The 14557-nt window shown below is 53.2% G+C and overlaps 1 protein-coding gene across 8 annotated transcripts in view; it reads right to left on the bottom strand.

Annotated features, from left to right (window-relative positions):
- The window catches only part of CUX1 (cut like homeobox 1), a 461619-nt gene that overhangs the window by 222797 nt on the left and 224265 nt on the right, over positions 1-14557 (bottom strand). For all 8 annotated transcript variants that reach the window (XM_068165418.1, XM_068165419.1, XM_068165412.1 and 5 more), the window contains exon 8: positions 13716-13782. In XM_068165418.1, the coding sequence (XP_068021519.1) occupies positions 13716-13782 (67 nt within the window). The remainder of the gene's footprint in view (positions 1-13715; positions 13783-14557) is intronic.

The following is a 14557-nucleotide window of genomic DNA, read 5'->3' as shown; positions in this document are numbered from 1 at the left end:
TCAGTCTCACATCTCAATCTCAATCTCAATTTCAAACCATTGCCCCTGGTCCTGTCACTGCAGGCCTTTGGGAACAGTCCCTCTGCAGCCTTCTTGTACCCCTTTCAGGAAGGGGCTCTAAGCTCTCCCTGGAGCCTTCTCTTCTGCAGGCTGAACAGCCCCAGCTCCCTCAGCCTGTCCCCATAGGGGAGGTGCTCCAGCCCCAGGGGTGCTGAGGTGCAAGTGCTGAGGGTGACTCCTGTGTGTAATGCCAACACAGCTGCTTGCCTGCCACAGCCATGGAGGATAAAGGTCAAAAGGCAATTCAAGGATTTTCATGGGAGTGGGCAGGAGAAACAACTTCCAGGAGATTTAAAGCCCTTGTAAAGGCAGCAGGGATGACCTACAGGTACAGTGATGCAGGCACAGGACCCTGATGTCAACTCCCCAAAGTTCCCAATGCCCACAGCACCAGCAGGTAATACAAAAGAGAAACACTTCTTCACTTCACAGCAGCCGTGGAGAGGATAGAATCCCTGTATCTGCAGGAAGGTGGCTTAGAGCTGTGGCATCTGGCATCATAGCAATACTGGGTCACACCAACCCCATCACTGCTCCAGGATGGGGGAAGAGTAATGCCCAGTGGAGAAGTACCTGGGGGTGCTGGTTGGCAGCAGCTGAAGATGAGCCAGGAGGTGCCCAGGTGGCCAAGAAGGTCCCCAGCAGCCTGGCCTGGAGCAGCAGTGGTGTGGCCAGCAGGAGCAGGGCAGGGATTGTCCTCCTGGGCTGGGCACTGGGGAGGCCACACTTTGGGGTTTGGGTTCAGTTTTGGGCTCCTCACTCCAAGAAGGACACTGAGAGGCTGGAGCAGGTCCAGAAAGGGCAATGAAGCTGGGGAAGGGTCTGGAGAACAGGGCTGGGGAGGAGCAGCTGAGGGAGCTGGAGCAGAGGAGGCTGAGGGAGACCTCCTTGCTCTCTGCAGCTCCCTGAGAGGAGGCTGGAGCCAGGTGGGGCTTTCCTCCTTAGTAACAAGTGATGGGATGAGAGGAAATGGCCTGAAATTGTTCCAGGAGAGGTTTAGGTTGGACATTAGGAGAAACTTCTTCACTGAAAGGGTTCTCAAACGCTGGCCCAGGCTGCCCAGGGAGGTGCTGGAGTGCCCATTCCTGGAGGTGTTTCAAAGAGGCAGAGCTGTGGTGCTGAGGGCCAGGGGTTAGCCCCAGCCTGGGCCCAGCCTGGTAACAGTTGGACTCAATGGTCTTAAAGGGCTTTCCCATCCAAACAACTCTATGATTCTAAAGCAGTCTGCAGGAAGCAAGGTGGTAGATGGAGCAGCAGCCCTGCCAGCCCTGCCAGCAAACCTGGCTGCCAAAGGGAGGGAAGACAATGGCAGAGAGCCTCTTTGGCAGGACCCGGAGCCCCAGCGCTTGGGATCTGGCAGAGCCTCCTGCCTGTGCCCCCCCAGGACAGCCATCTCTTTCCACTCCATGGGGTGCACAACACAAGCTCTCTGACTCATTCTTGTGCCTGCCCTCTTGTGTGGGAGTGGGAAAAGCAGCTGGAATCCATCTGCAGAGCTCAAGGGGAGTCTGCAAGCACCAGTGCAGAAAAGTCCACACTGGAGCCCTGTGGCTAGGTGGAGACAATGACTGCGGAACAGTTCAGCTGGGAGCTCTGCCCTGTGCCTGGGAAGAGGTAACCCTGCTGGCACTGCAAGCAGATGAACCATTTTGCTCTGGATGGTCCAAGGACTCACCCTGAGTGGCTCCCCCAGGATCCCTGCCCAGCAGTGGCTGTGCAGAATCCCTGCCCTGGCTGCCTCCACAGACAAGCCCTCCCCAGGAAGCAGCTGTACCAAAATAGCTCTGTGGATCTGCCACTTGGCATTCCAAAGGATGAGACTATTCCAATTTGCAGACAAACATGAAAGGGCTGCCTGAAAACCCAGCTGAGCTGGCTGGGACAGGGAGGGCCAAGGACCTTCTCCGTGCCTGGGGGCAGATGAGCCTCTGGGAGAGGGCTGCTCCTCCCCTGGACACCAGGAGGATTGGGGGCCTGAAGCACTGCCTGCTGAGGAGAGGCTGAGGGAGCTGGGGCTGGTCAGTCTGCAGAGGAGAAGACTGAGAGGGGGTTTAATGAATGTTTATCAATAGCTGAGGGCTGGGGGTCAGGAGGGAGGGGACAGGCTCTGCTCACTTGCTCCCTGGCATAGGACAAGGAGCAATGGATGTAAGCTGCAGCACAGGAGGTTCCACCTCAACACAAGGGGGAACTCCCTCACTGTGAGGCTCACAGAGCCCTGGAGCAGGCTGCTCAGGGAGGTTGTGGAGGCTCCTTCTCTGGTGACTTTCAAGGCCTGTCTGGATGTGTTCCTCTGTGACCTGAGCTGGATTCTATGGCCCTGCTCTGGCAGGGGGGTTGGACTCGATGATCTCTTTGGATCCCTTCCAACCCCTGACATCCTGTGAGCCTGTGAACTCACTCTCCTCTTCTTCCTCCTCACAAAGCCCTCCCAGGCACCTTACAGACCTCAGCTGCTACAGATAAAATGAGCTACTGTGGCAAGATGGCTCCAAACCTGGGCTGCCTTTTAGCTGCAATGTCTGGGGTCCAGCTGGGAGAGGCCTCCTGCACAAGAAGCTGGGAGGCAGAGCCAGCTCCTGCTGGCAGGCTGGGACTGCTGGAACATGCTGGTGGTCCCTCTGCTCAGCACACTAAGGCAGTTTTGATAGCCTGAAGGTGTTTGGCTCCAGCAAGAGCCAAACATCAGGGATTTGGACTAGATGATCTCCAGAGGTCCCTCCAACCCCTAGCAGTCTGTGATCCTGTGAAGAGCAAGTGAGCAGAGACAGCTTAGCCTGGAGAAGAGGAGGCTCAGGGGAGACCTCCTTGCTCTCTACAACTCCCTGAAGGGAGGTTGGAGCCAGGTGGGGGTTGGGCTCTTCTCCCAGGCAGCCAGCACCAGAACAAGAGGACACAGTCTCAAGCTGTGCCAGGGGAGGTTCAGGCTGGAGGTGAGGAAGAAATTCTACACAGAGAGAGAGAGTTTGGCCCTTGAGATGTGCTGCCCAGGTGGTGGAGTCCCCATCCCTGGAGGTGTTTAGGAAGAGCCTGGCTGAGGCCCTTGGTGCCATGGTTTAGTTGATCAGATGGTGCTGGGTGAGAGGTTGGACTTGAGGACCTCCAAGGTCTTTTCCAACCTGCTTCATTCTGTTCTTAGAATTTCTTAGGACAGGGATGCTCTACCTGCTGTGACTTCACACAGACCCATGGACCAAGGGGGCTCTTCCATGCAGTTTGATGCCCAGGAAGGCTCTGTGGCTGATGCCATGCCCAGGATGCCCAAGAGCATGGCTGGCACAGCCCAGCAGGGTCCTTTGATGCAGCACTTTGTGTTTAGTTAGAGATTTCCACCTAAGGGTGTGGTGTCAAGCCAAGGTTACAGATAACAGGGTGATGACTGGAAGATGCTGCAGGACCCTAAGGCTATTTTCCCCCTCTTTGGGCTGTTAAATACCTCCAGCTTTTAGCCATCCTCAGAAAGGAACTGAGATGTCCCACTCCAGGTTAAAACCCAAACAAACAGAAGGGCTCAGGGCCCTGCTGTGCTGTCACAGAGTTCTGTTAACTCACTGCACACAGCAGAGCCCAGCCACAGCACCAACTCCAATCCCCAGATCACAGAGCTCTGGGTGATTTGGGTGAGAAAGGACCTCTCAAGCTCATCCAGTCCACCCCCCCCCCTTGCAGTCAGCAGGGACAGCTGCAGCTAGAGCAGGTTGTTCAGAGCCACAAACCTGACCTGCAATGGCTCCAGGGATGGGGCAGCTCCCAGCTCTCTGGGCAGCCTGGGCCAGGCTCTCCCCGACCTCAGTGTCAAACATTTCTCCCTTCTCTCCACTCTGAATCTCCCTCTTTGAGTTCAAACCATCTCCCCTTGGCCTGTCCCAGCAGGCCCTGAGAAAAAGCCTGTCCCCAGCTTTCTGCCTTTGAGCACTGACAGTACTAAAATGCTGCATTTCTCTGCAAGTCTCAGAAATGCACACTCAGAAAGTCAAACTAAACAGCACAAACCTTTGTGCTTCATGATCCTCACCTCTGCAGGTTTCTACACTCTAGCCAAGACCTGGATGCCTTTGAGCATTACACACTCTCCTCATGCCTCAGTTTCCCAATCCCAAAGGAAGGATGAGCACCTTCAGTCTGGAGAAGAGAAGGCTCCCAGGTGACCTCCTTGTGGCCTTCCAGTATCTGAAGGGGGCTACAGGAAAGCTGGGGAGGGACTGCTCAGGATCTCAGGCAGTGATAGGACTAGAGGGAATGGAATGAAGCTGGAGGTGGGGAGATTGAGGCTGGAGGTGAGGAGGAAGTTCTTCCCCATGAGAGTGGTGAAGCCCTGGAATGGGTTGTCCAGGGAGGTGGTTGAGGCCCCAGCCCTGGAGGTGTTTAAGGCCAGGCTGGCTGAGGCTCTGGCCAGGCTGATCTAGTGTGGGGTGTCCCTGCCCATGGCAGGGGGGTTGGAACTGGCTGATCCTTGTGGTCCCTTCCAACCCTGACTGATACTGTGATACCTTTCACAGCAAGCACTCAGGAGCTGGAGTTGTTCAGCCTGGAGAAGAGAAAGCTCCAGGGAGACCTCAAAGCAGCCTTCCAGCTCCTGAAGGGGCTACAAGAAGGCTGCAGAGGGACTGCTCCCAAAGGCCTGCAGGGACAGGACAAGGGACAATGGTTTGAAATGGTTTGAAATGGTTGAATGGTTTGACAGGTTGGACTTGATGATCTTGGAGGTCTCTTCCAACCTTATTGATTCTATGATTCTAAATGAGAGCAGAGCAGATTGAGATTGGATGTGAGGAACAAGTTGTGCCCCAGGAGGCTGCTGGAATCCTGCAGCAGGTTGCCCAGGGAGGTGGTTGAGGCTCCATTACTAGAGGTATTGAAGGTGAGGCTGGAGAGGGCTCTGAGCAGCCTGCTCTGGTGGAGGATCTAGTGGAGGATGAGAAGAGCTTTCTTGCCATCCAAAGCAGGCTGTGGTTCCATGGCCTCACAAAGGCAAGTGATCCATGGGGTCACTGCCCTGCACTCCCCACACCTCCCCACCTCACAGCTTGCTTGCTTTGGCTGGAGGCTGAACCAGGACTCTGAGCAGGCCAGGCTGCCCTGCACGTGGGCTCCCAAGCCCCATCTCACCCAAGAGCTTTGGATTCAACTAAGCAGATCTCCAAAGTATCCTCATTTCATCCTCATTTCTGGGAGGTTTAAGCAAAACATGCCTGCTCTCCTGTGACACTCAGCCTGCTGAGTTCTGCACAGGGCAGGCAGTTAAAACTTTAAACAAATAAACTGTGGAGTGCAAAAATAAACCCTGCTTCCTGCAACATCAGAGACAGCCACTTTTCATTCCCCTCTGTAGCCTCCACTAAAAGCAGTTCTAACATCTCCCCTGCTTTCTCAACACCCTCTCCCCTCACCACTGGCTCCTGGGCTTTCACTGATGACTAGGAAATTTAAGAAGAGGAGCAAAACTCCTGTCAGGAGACACAGCCCTGGGAAGTTCTCCACCTCCTGTTCTTTAGGGAAATCACTTTAAACACTGCCATAACTTGAGAGCATCATTAGAAGCTAATGACTCATCAAAAGGACAGGAAATAGGAAACTTGAAGACCTTAAAGGCACAGCAAATCGAAGCTGTCTCATGTTGTGTCCAAGAGAACCACCCCAACTGCAGGGTCTCATGCTCAGTGGGGGGGGGAAGCAGCCCTGCAGACCATCTCTCAAAGTAATTAAGTGGTGCTGGAGGGAGCAAAACTTTCTTTGTTACTCAGCTTGACCCTGGCCACCATCCAAACAGAAGACTACAAACACTTGAGAAGTGATAGATTGGTACCAGCCAGCACTTGGAGCAGAAAAATATGTGAGAGGATTTCAGTCCTTCAGAAGGCAGATTCAGTTCTCTCTGTTTATTGGGGATTGTGCCTCTGAAGTCCAAGGGAACTGAGGTTTGCCCCCCTGGAACAGAAGATTTCACAGGACTACTTGAAGACCAATCCCATCAGGTCAGCTTAGGCAGGAATAAGCTTTCAGGAACACTCCAAACTGCCCTCAAGCCCAGTGCCACACTCCTGCCATGCAGAGAGCCACATCTTGGATACACAGAATGGGTTGGATTGGAAGGGACCACAAAGATCAGCCAGTTCCACCCCCCTGCCATGGGCAGGGACACCTCCCACCAGCACAGGCTGCTCAAGGCCTCATCCAGCCTGGCCTTGAGCACCTCCAGGCAGGGCACAGCCACAGCCTCCCTGGGCAGCCTGTGCCAGAGTCTCCCCACCCTGTCAAGAATCTCTTCCTCATCTCCACTCTCAGTCTCCTCTCTCCCAGCTCAAAGCCATTGTCCTCACCCTGTCACTCTCAGCCCTTGTCCAAAGTCCCTCCCCAGCTCTCCTGCAGCCCCTTCAGGTACTTGAAGGTTGCTCTAAGGTCTCCTTTGAGCCTTCTCTTCTCCAGGCTGAACAGCCCCAACTCTCTCAGCCTGCCCTCATAGGGGAGGCTCTGCAACCCTCTGATCATTTTCATGGCCTCCTCTGGACCCTCTCCAACAGCTCCAGTCCTTCTTGTGCTGGAGGCAGCAGAGCTGGAGGCAGTAATTGACAGCAGTTGTTTTAGGATGACAAGCCAGAGGGACAGGATGTTGTCCAGAGGGGCCAGGACAAGGTCAAGAAGGGAGGCTTTGTGAACCTCCTGAGGTTCAAAAAGGCCAAAGGCAAGGTCCTGCACACAGGTCAAGGCAACCCCCAGCATCCATCCAGGCTGGAGATGAAGAGCAGGGGTGCACTTGGGGTGCTGGGGGGTGCAAAGGTGGGCTCCAAGCACTGCCAGCCCAGCCTCAGCCTGGCCTGGGCTGAGCCCCAGCAGGGTGGGCAGCAGGGGCAGGGAGGGGATTCTGCCCCTCTGCTGTGCTCTGCTGAGACCTCCCTGCAGTGCTGGGGCAGCTCTGGAGCCCTCAGCACAGACAGGGACCTGGGGGAGCAGGGCCAGAGGAGGCCACAGCAGTGCTGGCAGGGCTGGAAGCCCTCTGCTGGGAGCCAGGCTGAGAGAGTTGGCCTTGGGCAGCCTGGAGAGGAGAAGGCTCCAGGGAGAGCTTCTGGTGGCCTTGCAGTGCCTCAAGGGGAGATCAGAGAGCTGGGGACAGACTGCTGAGCAGGGCCTGCTGGGATAGGCCAAGGGGGGATAGTTTGAACTCAAAGAGGGAGATTCAGGATGAAGAGAAGGGAGAGATGTCCCTTCCAACCTAAAGCATTCTATGATTCCATGAGTACCTTAGCAGATAAGAAAACCTTCTCCACTGCCTCTCCTCTGTGTGCTGCTCCCAGACCTCCTGGCAAATCACAGAGGTACCAAAGCTGGCAGCAGGGCTGCCCTGACTGACAACCCCAGCCCAAGCATTTTCTGCTCTCTGTTGTTTATGAAGGCTTTTTCCTGCAGAACGGGGGGGGCAGGGGGGGGCAGTACCTAAAATCCTCCCAAGACTACTTAACATTTGCTGGTAAAAATGTAGCATTTCAGTGAAATTCAATATTTTCTCTCATCAAAGGCAGGGAGCCTCAGCCCACATGTTAACAGCAATGTAACAAGCCTACTGTATGTGCTACAACCAAAGATCCTTTTCCAATTAGGATTCATTTAAGGCCAGGGGGGAGAGGAGGGGAGGGAGCCAAGAGGTGGCTCTGGAATGGAGCTAAAACCGGAGCTGAAGCGCTGGGGCTGGGAGCAGGAACTGCTCAGCTGGGAATCCTGCCTGCTCCCAGCCCCTGCAGCAGGCCAGGAGGGAAAGAGCAAGGTGAGCCAGGAGAAAACTGAGGAAGTGCACACTAGAATGGTTCTTTTTCTGCAGAGGAGGGAGAAGGGGGAGGGGGAAAAAGAAGTAGTCTGTTGCGTTAGGGGCAAGAAAGCCCTCAGCAGCCTTTAATCTTCCCTAAACTCAGCTCTGGGCTTGCCTGCTGGACCCAGCCCTGAGAGAATCTGCAGCTCCAGCTGGTGAGTGCTGGTGGAAGCCAGGTTTGCTGATGGCAAGGTGGGGGCCAGCAAGCAGAGTCAGTCTGAGGCCTCGGGAAGGATGTGGCTCTTTAATTGACCAAGGCAAGAGTAATCACTCATTTGTTTAACCCAGAGATGATTGTAATCTGAAAACCTTGAAACCCTCTTACACAACAACTGTTTTGGCAAGCCCCTCTGTGTTCCAACAAATATTAAACTGTGCTTGCCATTTGTCTAAGGAATCTTGTATTAATAAACATGAAGAAGAACACTTTTACCTCCCACACTCCACGACAGAGGAAAACAAAGCCCAGCTGTAGTCATCAATGGATCCTTGTTCTGCACAGAAAGGCTAATTACATTTTACTTCAAGCCTACACATGGAAAACTTTGCTGCTGCCATCTTGTCAGACTCAGCTCCTGATGCCCCAGCTGACAGGCTGCAGGGACTGCACACAGCTAACCCCTGGTGGCCATTAACACCTTCCCTGCCCTGCCGAGGCTAGCTGCGGGACGCGGGCTGGGGAAGGGCAGGGGCAGACCCTCTGCCCCTCTGCCCGTGCATGGCCTGCCTGCTGGCAAAGGGACAGGGCACTTGGGTAAGGCTGGCATGACAGAAGCTCATTTGACTGAACATTTTAAATCCAGCAGCTCCACAGGAGGGCCACAGGGATGGTCCAAGGGCTGGAGCAGCTCTGCTATTAGGATAGGATGAGGGAGCTGGGGGTGTTCAGAAGAAGAGAAGACTCCAGGGGGACCTCAGAGCTGCCTTCCAGTAACCTGAAGGGATCCTCCAGGAAGGCTGCAAAGGGACTTTTCATGAGAGTGTCTGGAGATAGGACAAGGGGGAATGGTTTGGAGCTGAGGGAGAGCAGGGTTAGACTGGAGCTGAGGAACAAGTTCTTCAGTTTGAGGGCAGTGAGACTCTGGGACAGGTTGCCCAGGGAGGCTGTGGCAGCCTCCTCCCCAGTGTTGCTCAAGGCCAGCTTGGGTGAGGCCTTGAGCAACCTAGTTGAGAGGTGTCCCTGCCTATGGCAGGGGGGTTGCAGCAGATCATCTCTTGAGGTCCTTCCAGCCTGAGCCATTCTGTGATTCTATGAACTCCTTTGGAGATCACATACAGAATTATATAGAATAGACCAGGTTGGAAGAGACCTTCAAGATCATGGTGTCCAACCCATCAACCAATCCAACACCACCCAAACAACTAACCCATGGCACCAAGCACCCCAGCAAGTCTCCTCCTTGAACACCTCCAGGGATGGGGACTCCACCACCTCCCCAGGCAGCCCATTCCAATGGGCAATCACTCTCTCTGTGTAGAACTTCTTCCTAACCTCCAGCCTAAACCTCCCCTGGCACAGCTTGAGACTATGTCCTCTTGTTCTGGTGCTGGCTGCCTGGGAGAAGAGACCAACATCCACCTGGCTAAAACCTCCCTTCAGGTAGTTGGAGAGAGCAAGAAGGTCTCCCCTGAGACTCCTCTTCTCCAGGCTAAGCAACCCCAGCTCCCTCAGCCTCTCCTCACAGGGCTGTGTTCCAAACCCCTCACCAACTGAGCTGCTCACCAGCACTGAGCCCAGGCAGTATCATAGAATCAGTCAGGGTTGGAAGGGACCGCAAGGATCAGCCAGTTCCAACCCCCCTGCCATGGGCAGGGACACCCCACACTAGATCAGCCTGGCCACAGCCTCAGCCAGCCTGGCCTTAAACACCTCCAGGGACAGGGCCCCAACCACCTCCCTGGACAACCCATTCCAGGGCTTCACCACTCTCATGGGGAAGAACTTCCTCCTCCCCTCCAGCCTGAATCTCCCCACCTCCAGCTTCAATCCAATACCTCCACACCTCCTGCAGGCAGCACTTGGGAGCTGGGCCTCTGAACAGCCAAACCCACACCGAGCTGCCACAGCAACTCCCAGCCTGCAGACCACAGCAAGCAGTGCCTCGGACAAAGCTGATGCTGAAAGACTTCCTCCTGCAGTGTTTCTCCTCCTGCTCCTGCTTTGTTGGAGGGCTTTCCAGAGCTGCACAGAGTGGTGAGACAGCTTCATTCCACAACTCAGACTCCTAAAAGTGCTGTTAGCTTTACCCAAAAAAAATAAATTGACAATTATCTTCTTTTTCTTTCTCTTTTTTTTTCCCCCTGCAGGCAACTCCAATTCATCTGCCTCAAATGAGTGTCTGTAAAGCTTAACAATCCTGGCCCCAGATAAAAATCACATGTTGTTAAAAGAGAAAATTCAAATTGGCAACACAAGGAGCCTCTCAGCCTCAGATCAAAAGAGAGGATTTGTGTTCAGAGAAGACTCAAACTGTCTCTCACCCTTTTTATTGGGGGGTTGGTTTGGGTGGGTTTTGGGGGGTTGTTTTTTTCCTTTCTCTCCCAGCTCTTACAATTAAAAGAGATGACTCAATCCCACTGTCTACACTCAGTTCCCTTTTCATCTTCTCCTAGATTTCCATATTGCAAAACTTGGGCTGCAAACACCACAGAGGAGCCTTGTTGTGCAAGGACGATGGCCATAAATATCATAGAATGGCTTGAGCTGGAAGGGGCCTCCAAAGGTCACCCAGTCCAACCCCCCTGCACTCAGCAGGGACATCCTCTACCAGAGCAGGTTGCTCAGAGCCCTGTCCAGCCTGACTAAGTATCTCCAGGGATGGAGTCTCAGCTACCTCCCTGGGCAACCTGCTGCAGTGTTCCAGCAGCCTCATGGGGCAGAACTTGCTCCTCACATCCAATCTCAATCTGCTCTGCTCTCATTTCAAACCATTGCCCCTGGGCCTGTCCCTGCAGGCCTTTGGGAGCAGTCCCTCTGCAGCCTTCTTGTAGCCCCTGCAGGGACTGGAAGGCAATTTTAAGCTTTCCCTGGAGCCTTCTCTTCTCCAGGCTGCCCAACCCCAGCTCCCTCAGCCTGTACTTGTAGCAGAGCTGCTCCAACACCCTGATCATTTTTGTGGCCCTCCTGTGGACCTGCTCCATCGGAATGGAATGGAATGGAATAGAATAGAATAGAATAGAATAGAATAGAATAGAAATAGGAATAGAATAGAATAGAATAGAATAGAATAGAATAGAATAGAATAGAATAGAATAGAATAGGAATAGAATAGACCAGGTTGGAAGAGACCTTCAAGATCATGGTGTCCAACCCATCAACCAATCCAACACCACCTAAACAACTAACCCATGGCACCAAGCACCCCATCAAGTCTCCTCCTGAACACCTCCAGTGATGGGGACTCCACCACCTCCCCAGGCAGCCCATTCCAATGGGCAATCTCTCTCTCTGTATGGAACTTCTTCCTCATTTCCAGCCTAAACCTCCCCTGGTGCAGCCTGAGACTGTGTCCTCTTGTTCTGGTGCTGGCTGCCTGGGAGAAGAGACCAACCCCCACCTGGCTACAACCTCCCTTCAGGGAGTTGTAGACAGCAATAAGGTCACCCCTGAGTCTCCTCCTCTCCAGGCTAAGCAACCCCAGCTCCCTCAGCCTCTCCTCACAGGGCTGTGTTCTAAACCCCTCCCCAGCTTTGTTGCCCTTCTCTGGACACCTTCCAGCAAGTCAACCTCCTTCCTAAACTGAGGGGCCCAGAACTGGACACAGGACTCAAGGTGTGGCCTAACCAGTGCAGTGCACAGGGGCAGAATGACCTCCCTGCTCCTGCTGGCCACACTCTTCCTGATGCAGGCCAGGATGCCATTGGCCCTCCTGGCTGCCTGGGCACACTGCAGGCTCATGTTCAGCCTACCATCATCCAGCACCCCCAGGTCCATGTCCTTCCACATCCAGAGCAATGATGAAATATTTCTGCTGTTACTAGGTCCTACAAGTTTGTTTTCACAGTACATTAGTTTGGAAGATAAAGTACAAGCTTAATGTCTGCTCAGGATTCAGCTCCATGATCACCATACTCTAGACCCAGCCTTCATAATCATTCTGCTACAGAACACAATAAATTTCTTGTTCCTGCAGATGCTCCTAATTTTATTTAATTCCCTCTCTATTAGGTAAAGATCATAGGAAAATATTTCTGCCTGAGTCTCTCTGAAGGAATGAGACACATTAGAAATGCAAACAAACATCTCAGAGTGCATCTTCTGCTCACTACAAGATGAATTACAGCACGGAGGGAAACAGCATTCACAACTGAAGTGGATGCTCTGCAAGTAACAGCATTCAAAAGGCTGAGTGGTTATTAGGTTCAGTGCCTACAGCCACTGAGCCCTGAGCCCTTGACTCTGGCTGCAGAAGTGACTGCAAGACAGAACAACAGCCAGAGAGCTGCCAGCATCAGCTCCGTGCAGAAGAGCCCAGCCAGGCAATCTGCAGCGATTTAAGGCTCCATCAGAAGCATCATTAGGATGTGTCTGAGTCTCAGAGAAGGATGAAATCAATGAGGGGACAAAATACTTCTCATCATCTTCCTGGAGCCCAAAGGAAACTGGACTTAGGGAGCCACCCAAAAATCTACCTAACTGATTGTCCTGAGGGACCCAAAAGGTGTCTCAACCCCAAGGGCTGACTCCTGACTGCTATGGATTGGATTTTGCAAGCTCCAAGCTCCCCACGCACTCAGGGGAGGACTGGATCCTCACTGAGAAGTGGATCCTCAGTGGGGAACTGGATCCCACAGATGAATACATTAAAACTGGAGCCCAACCTGCCTGCCTTTGCAAGCCCTGTATTATCTGGACTGCCAGGAGCCACAGCAGAAAGCACTCCCCACAGGCAAAACCAGACCATGCCCTTCCTCCCACCCAGCCTGGGCTATAGTTTCTCTTGCCCCTGCATGGGGACTGCCAGCAGCTTTCCCTTACCATTTCTGCTGCACCAGAACAGGAGCACTGAATCTCCTCTCTGTTCACCCCCTCACTGGCTTGCTTGGATGCTGAGGTGAAGCTGGGGCTCTGCAGGACACAGGGATGTGCCTCTTCCAACCCCTGCCCTTACAGCAGGCCAGGGACACCCATCTGAGATGGCTGCTTCTTTCCCACCCCGTTTCCAGACACAGAAATGACTCTCTGGGTTTAGTCCTGCTTGATGTGAGATTCCTTCTCATTACCAACTTCCCTTAAACATGAAGGGTTCAAAGACAAACAGCAGAACTCTGTCTCTCTCTGGCTGCTTCCTGCACTGGTTGTTAATAAAGCCAGGGGCTAATTGAAACCAGCAGTCATTAAGAAGACAAGGATATCTATTTTTGAGACTACCTTCAAGTTCTGCTTGAAAGCAAGGAAAATCTGCCCCCAAAATGCTGCTCTCTGTCAGTTGGGGTGAATGTGACAGCAGCTTTGACTGCTACCCCAAGAGCAGGGAGAGGCAGGGTGCCTCGCAGTGCATCCTTCACCAGACTAGCTTTTATTTTCAGCAGGACTGGAAGATGGCAGGAGAGATCTTCTGCCTGAAATTGCTCCATTGTTCAAGTAAAGTCTAAGAGCTGGATGGCACAAAGCACCCGAGAGGGGAGCCAGGCCTGCAGGAGCCTGTGGGCCAGGCAGTGCGCCTCGCTGGGTGGAAGAAAACCTGGAAAGTAATAATCCCTCCCTAGGAGACCGAATGCTGCCCATGTTTCCCAGCAAATCTGGGCTCCTGCATCACTTCCACCTCGCCTGTCTCCAACAGAGAGAGGCAAACCCAAACAAAAGCAGTGATAGCCTGAAGGGAGACATAGAAAGAAAACAGTGAAATCTTACTTTGCAGTAGTTTCTTCATCGTATTTTGTTTTCAGATCAAATAGCTCTGTTCTGGTTTTTTCCAAGGCTAAAAGGCACAAATATGAAGCATTACAGCACTGTAACAGCAGCAAAGAAAGCAACCAGCCTCCTCCTTTTCCTTTTATTCAGCCAGAAATAAAGCTGAGCACCTTCTGAGGAAGGAGTCTTTGCTTTACCTTTCTACCTAGGCAAACTGGTAGGAGTTAGGAAGAAAGAGAGCTTCTGGTTGCTCACCATTTCTAAAGGTACTTCCTTGATGCTGCAAACCCTCCCAGTTTCTGCTTAACAAAGCCAGACCTTATTAAGTTCCTATTAAGCTGGCTAAACTGCTTACTCCTTGGAAATGTTTAGTGCAGTAATGCAGGGACTAAAATCTCTTCTGCTCTTATAGCAAAGAAACCCAAATGTGTCCAGACCTGGGATCTCCAAGTATGCAGAGATGGACATTAATGGCAAGCAAGTCACAGCAACAGGCAAGACACATTGGTAGAAGCTGGGGCTGTGCTGAACACAGGGCACTGTGCATTTGGCATGGCTTGGAAATGTGTGGAACCAGAGCAACCCACGACATGGATGGAGAGCCCCATGGCCTGCTGGCACTGCAGAGATGCTCTGAAGCCTTTCTGTGGCTCCCGCTTGGCCGTGGCCGCTGTACCTCCCGACAGACTGGCTGCAGCACGAGGGTTCATGGAGGTGTGAGGCCCAAAAGCTCTGGCTGACAGAGCACATTCAAAGCCCTGCTGGACCTCTCTGCCCTTGCAAGAGCTGGTTCACACACAGGCCTGAGCTCTCTACCCTCTCACCTCCAGCCTGATCATTGG

Source organism: Melanerpes formicivorus, unplaced genomic scaffold (genome assembly GCF_026170545.1).
Source record: "Melanerpes formicivorus ecotype bairdi unplaced genomic scaffold, bMelFor1.0.p_v2 SCAF_88, whole genome shotgun sequence".
Taxonomy (NCBI): Eukaryota; Metazoa; Chordata; class Aves; order Piciformes; family Picidae; genus Melanerpes; species Melanerpes formicivorus.
The sequence above is the reverse complement of the archived record's forward strand: the minus strand, read 5'-3'. Positions and strand labels throughout refer to the sequence as shown.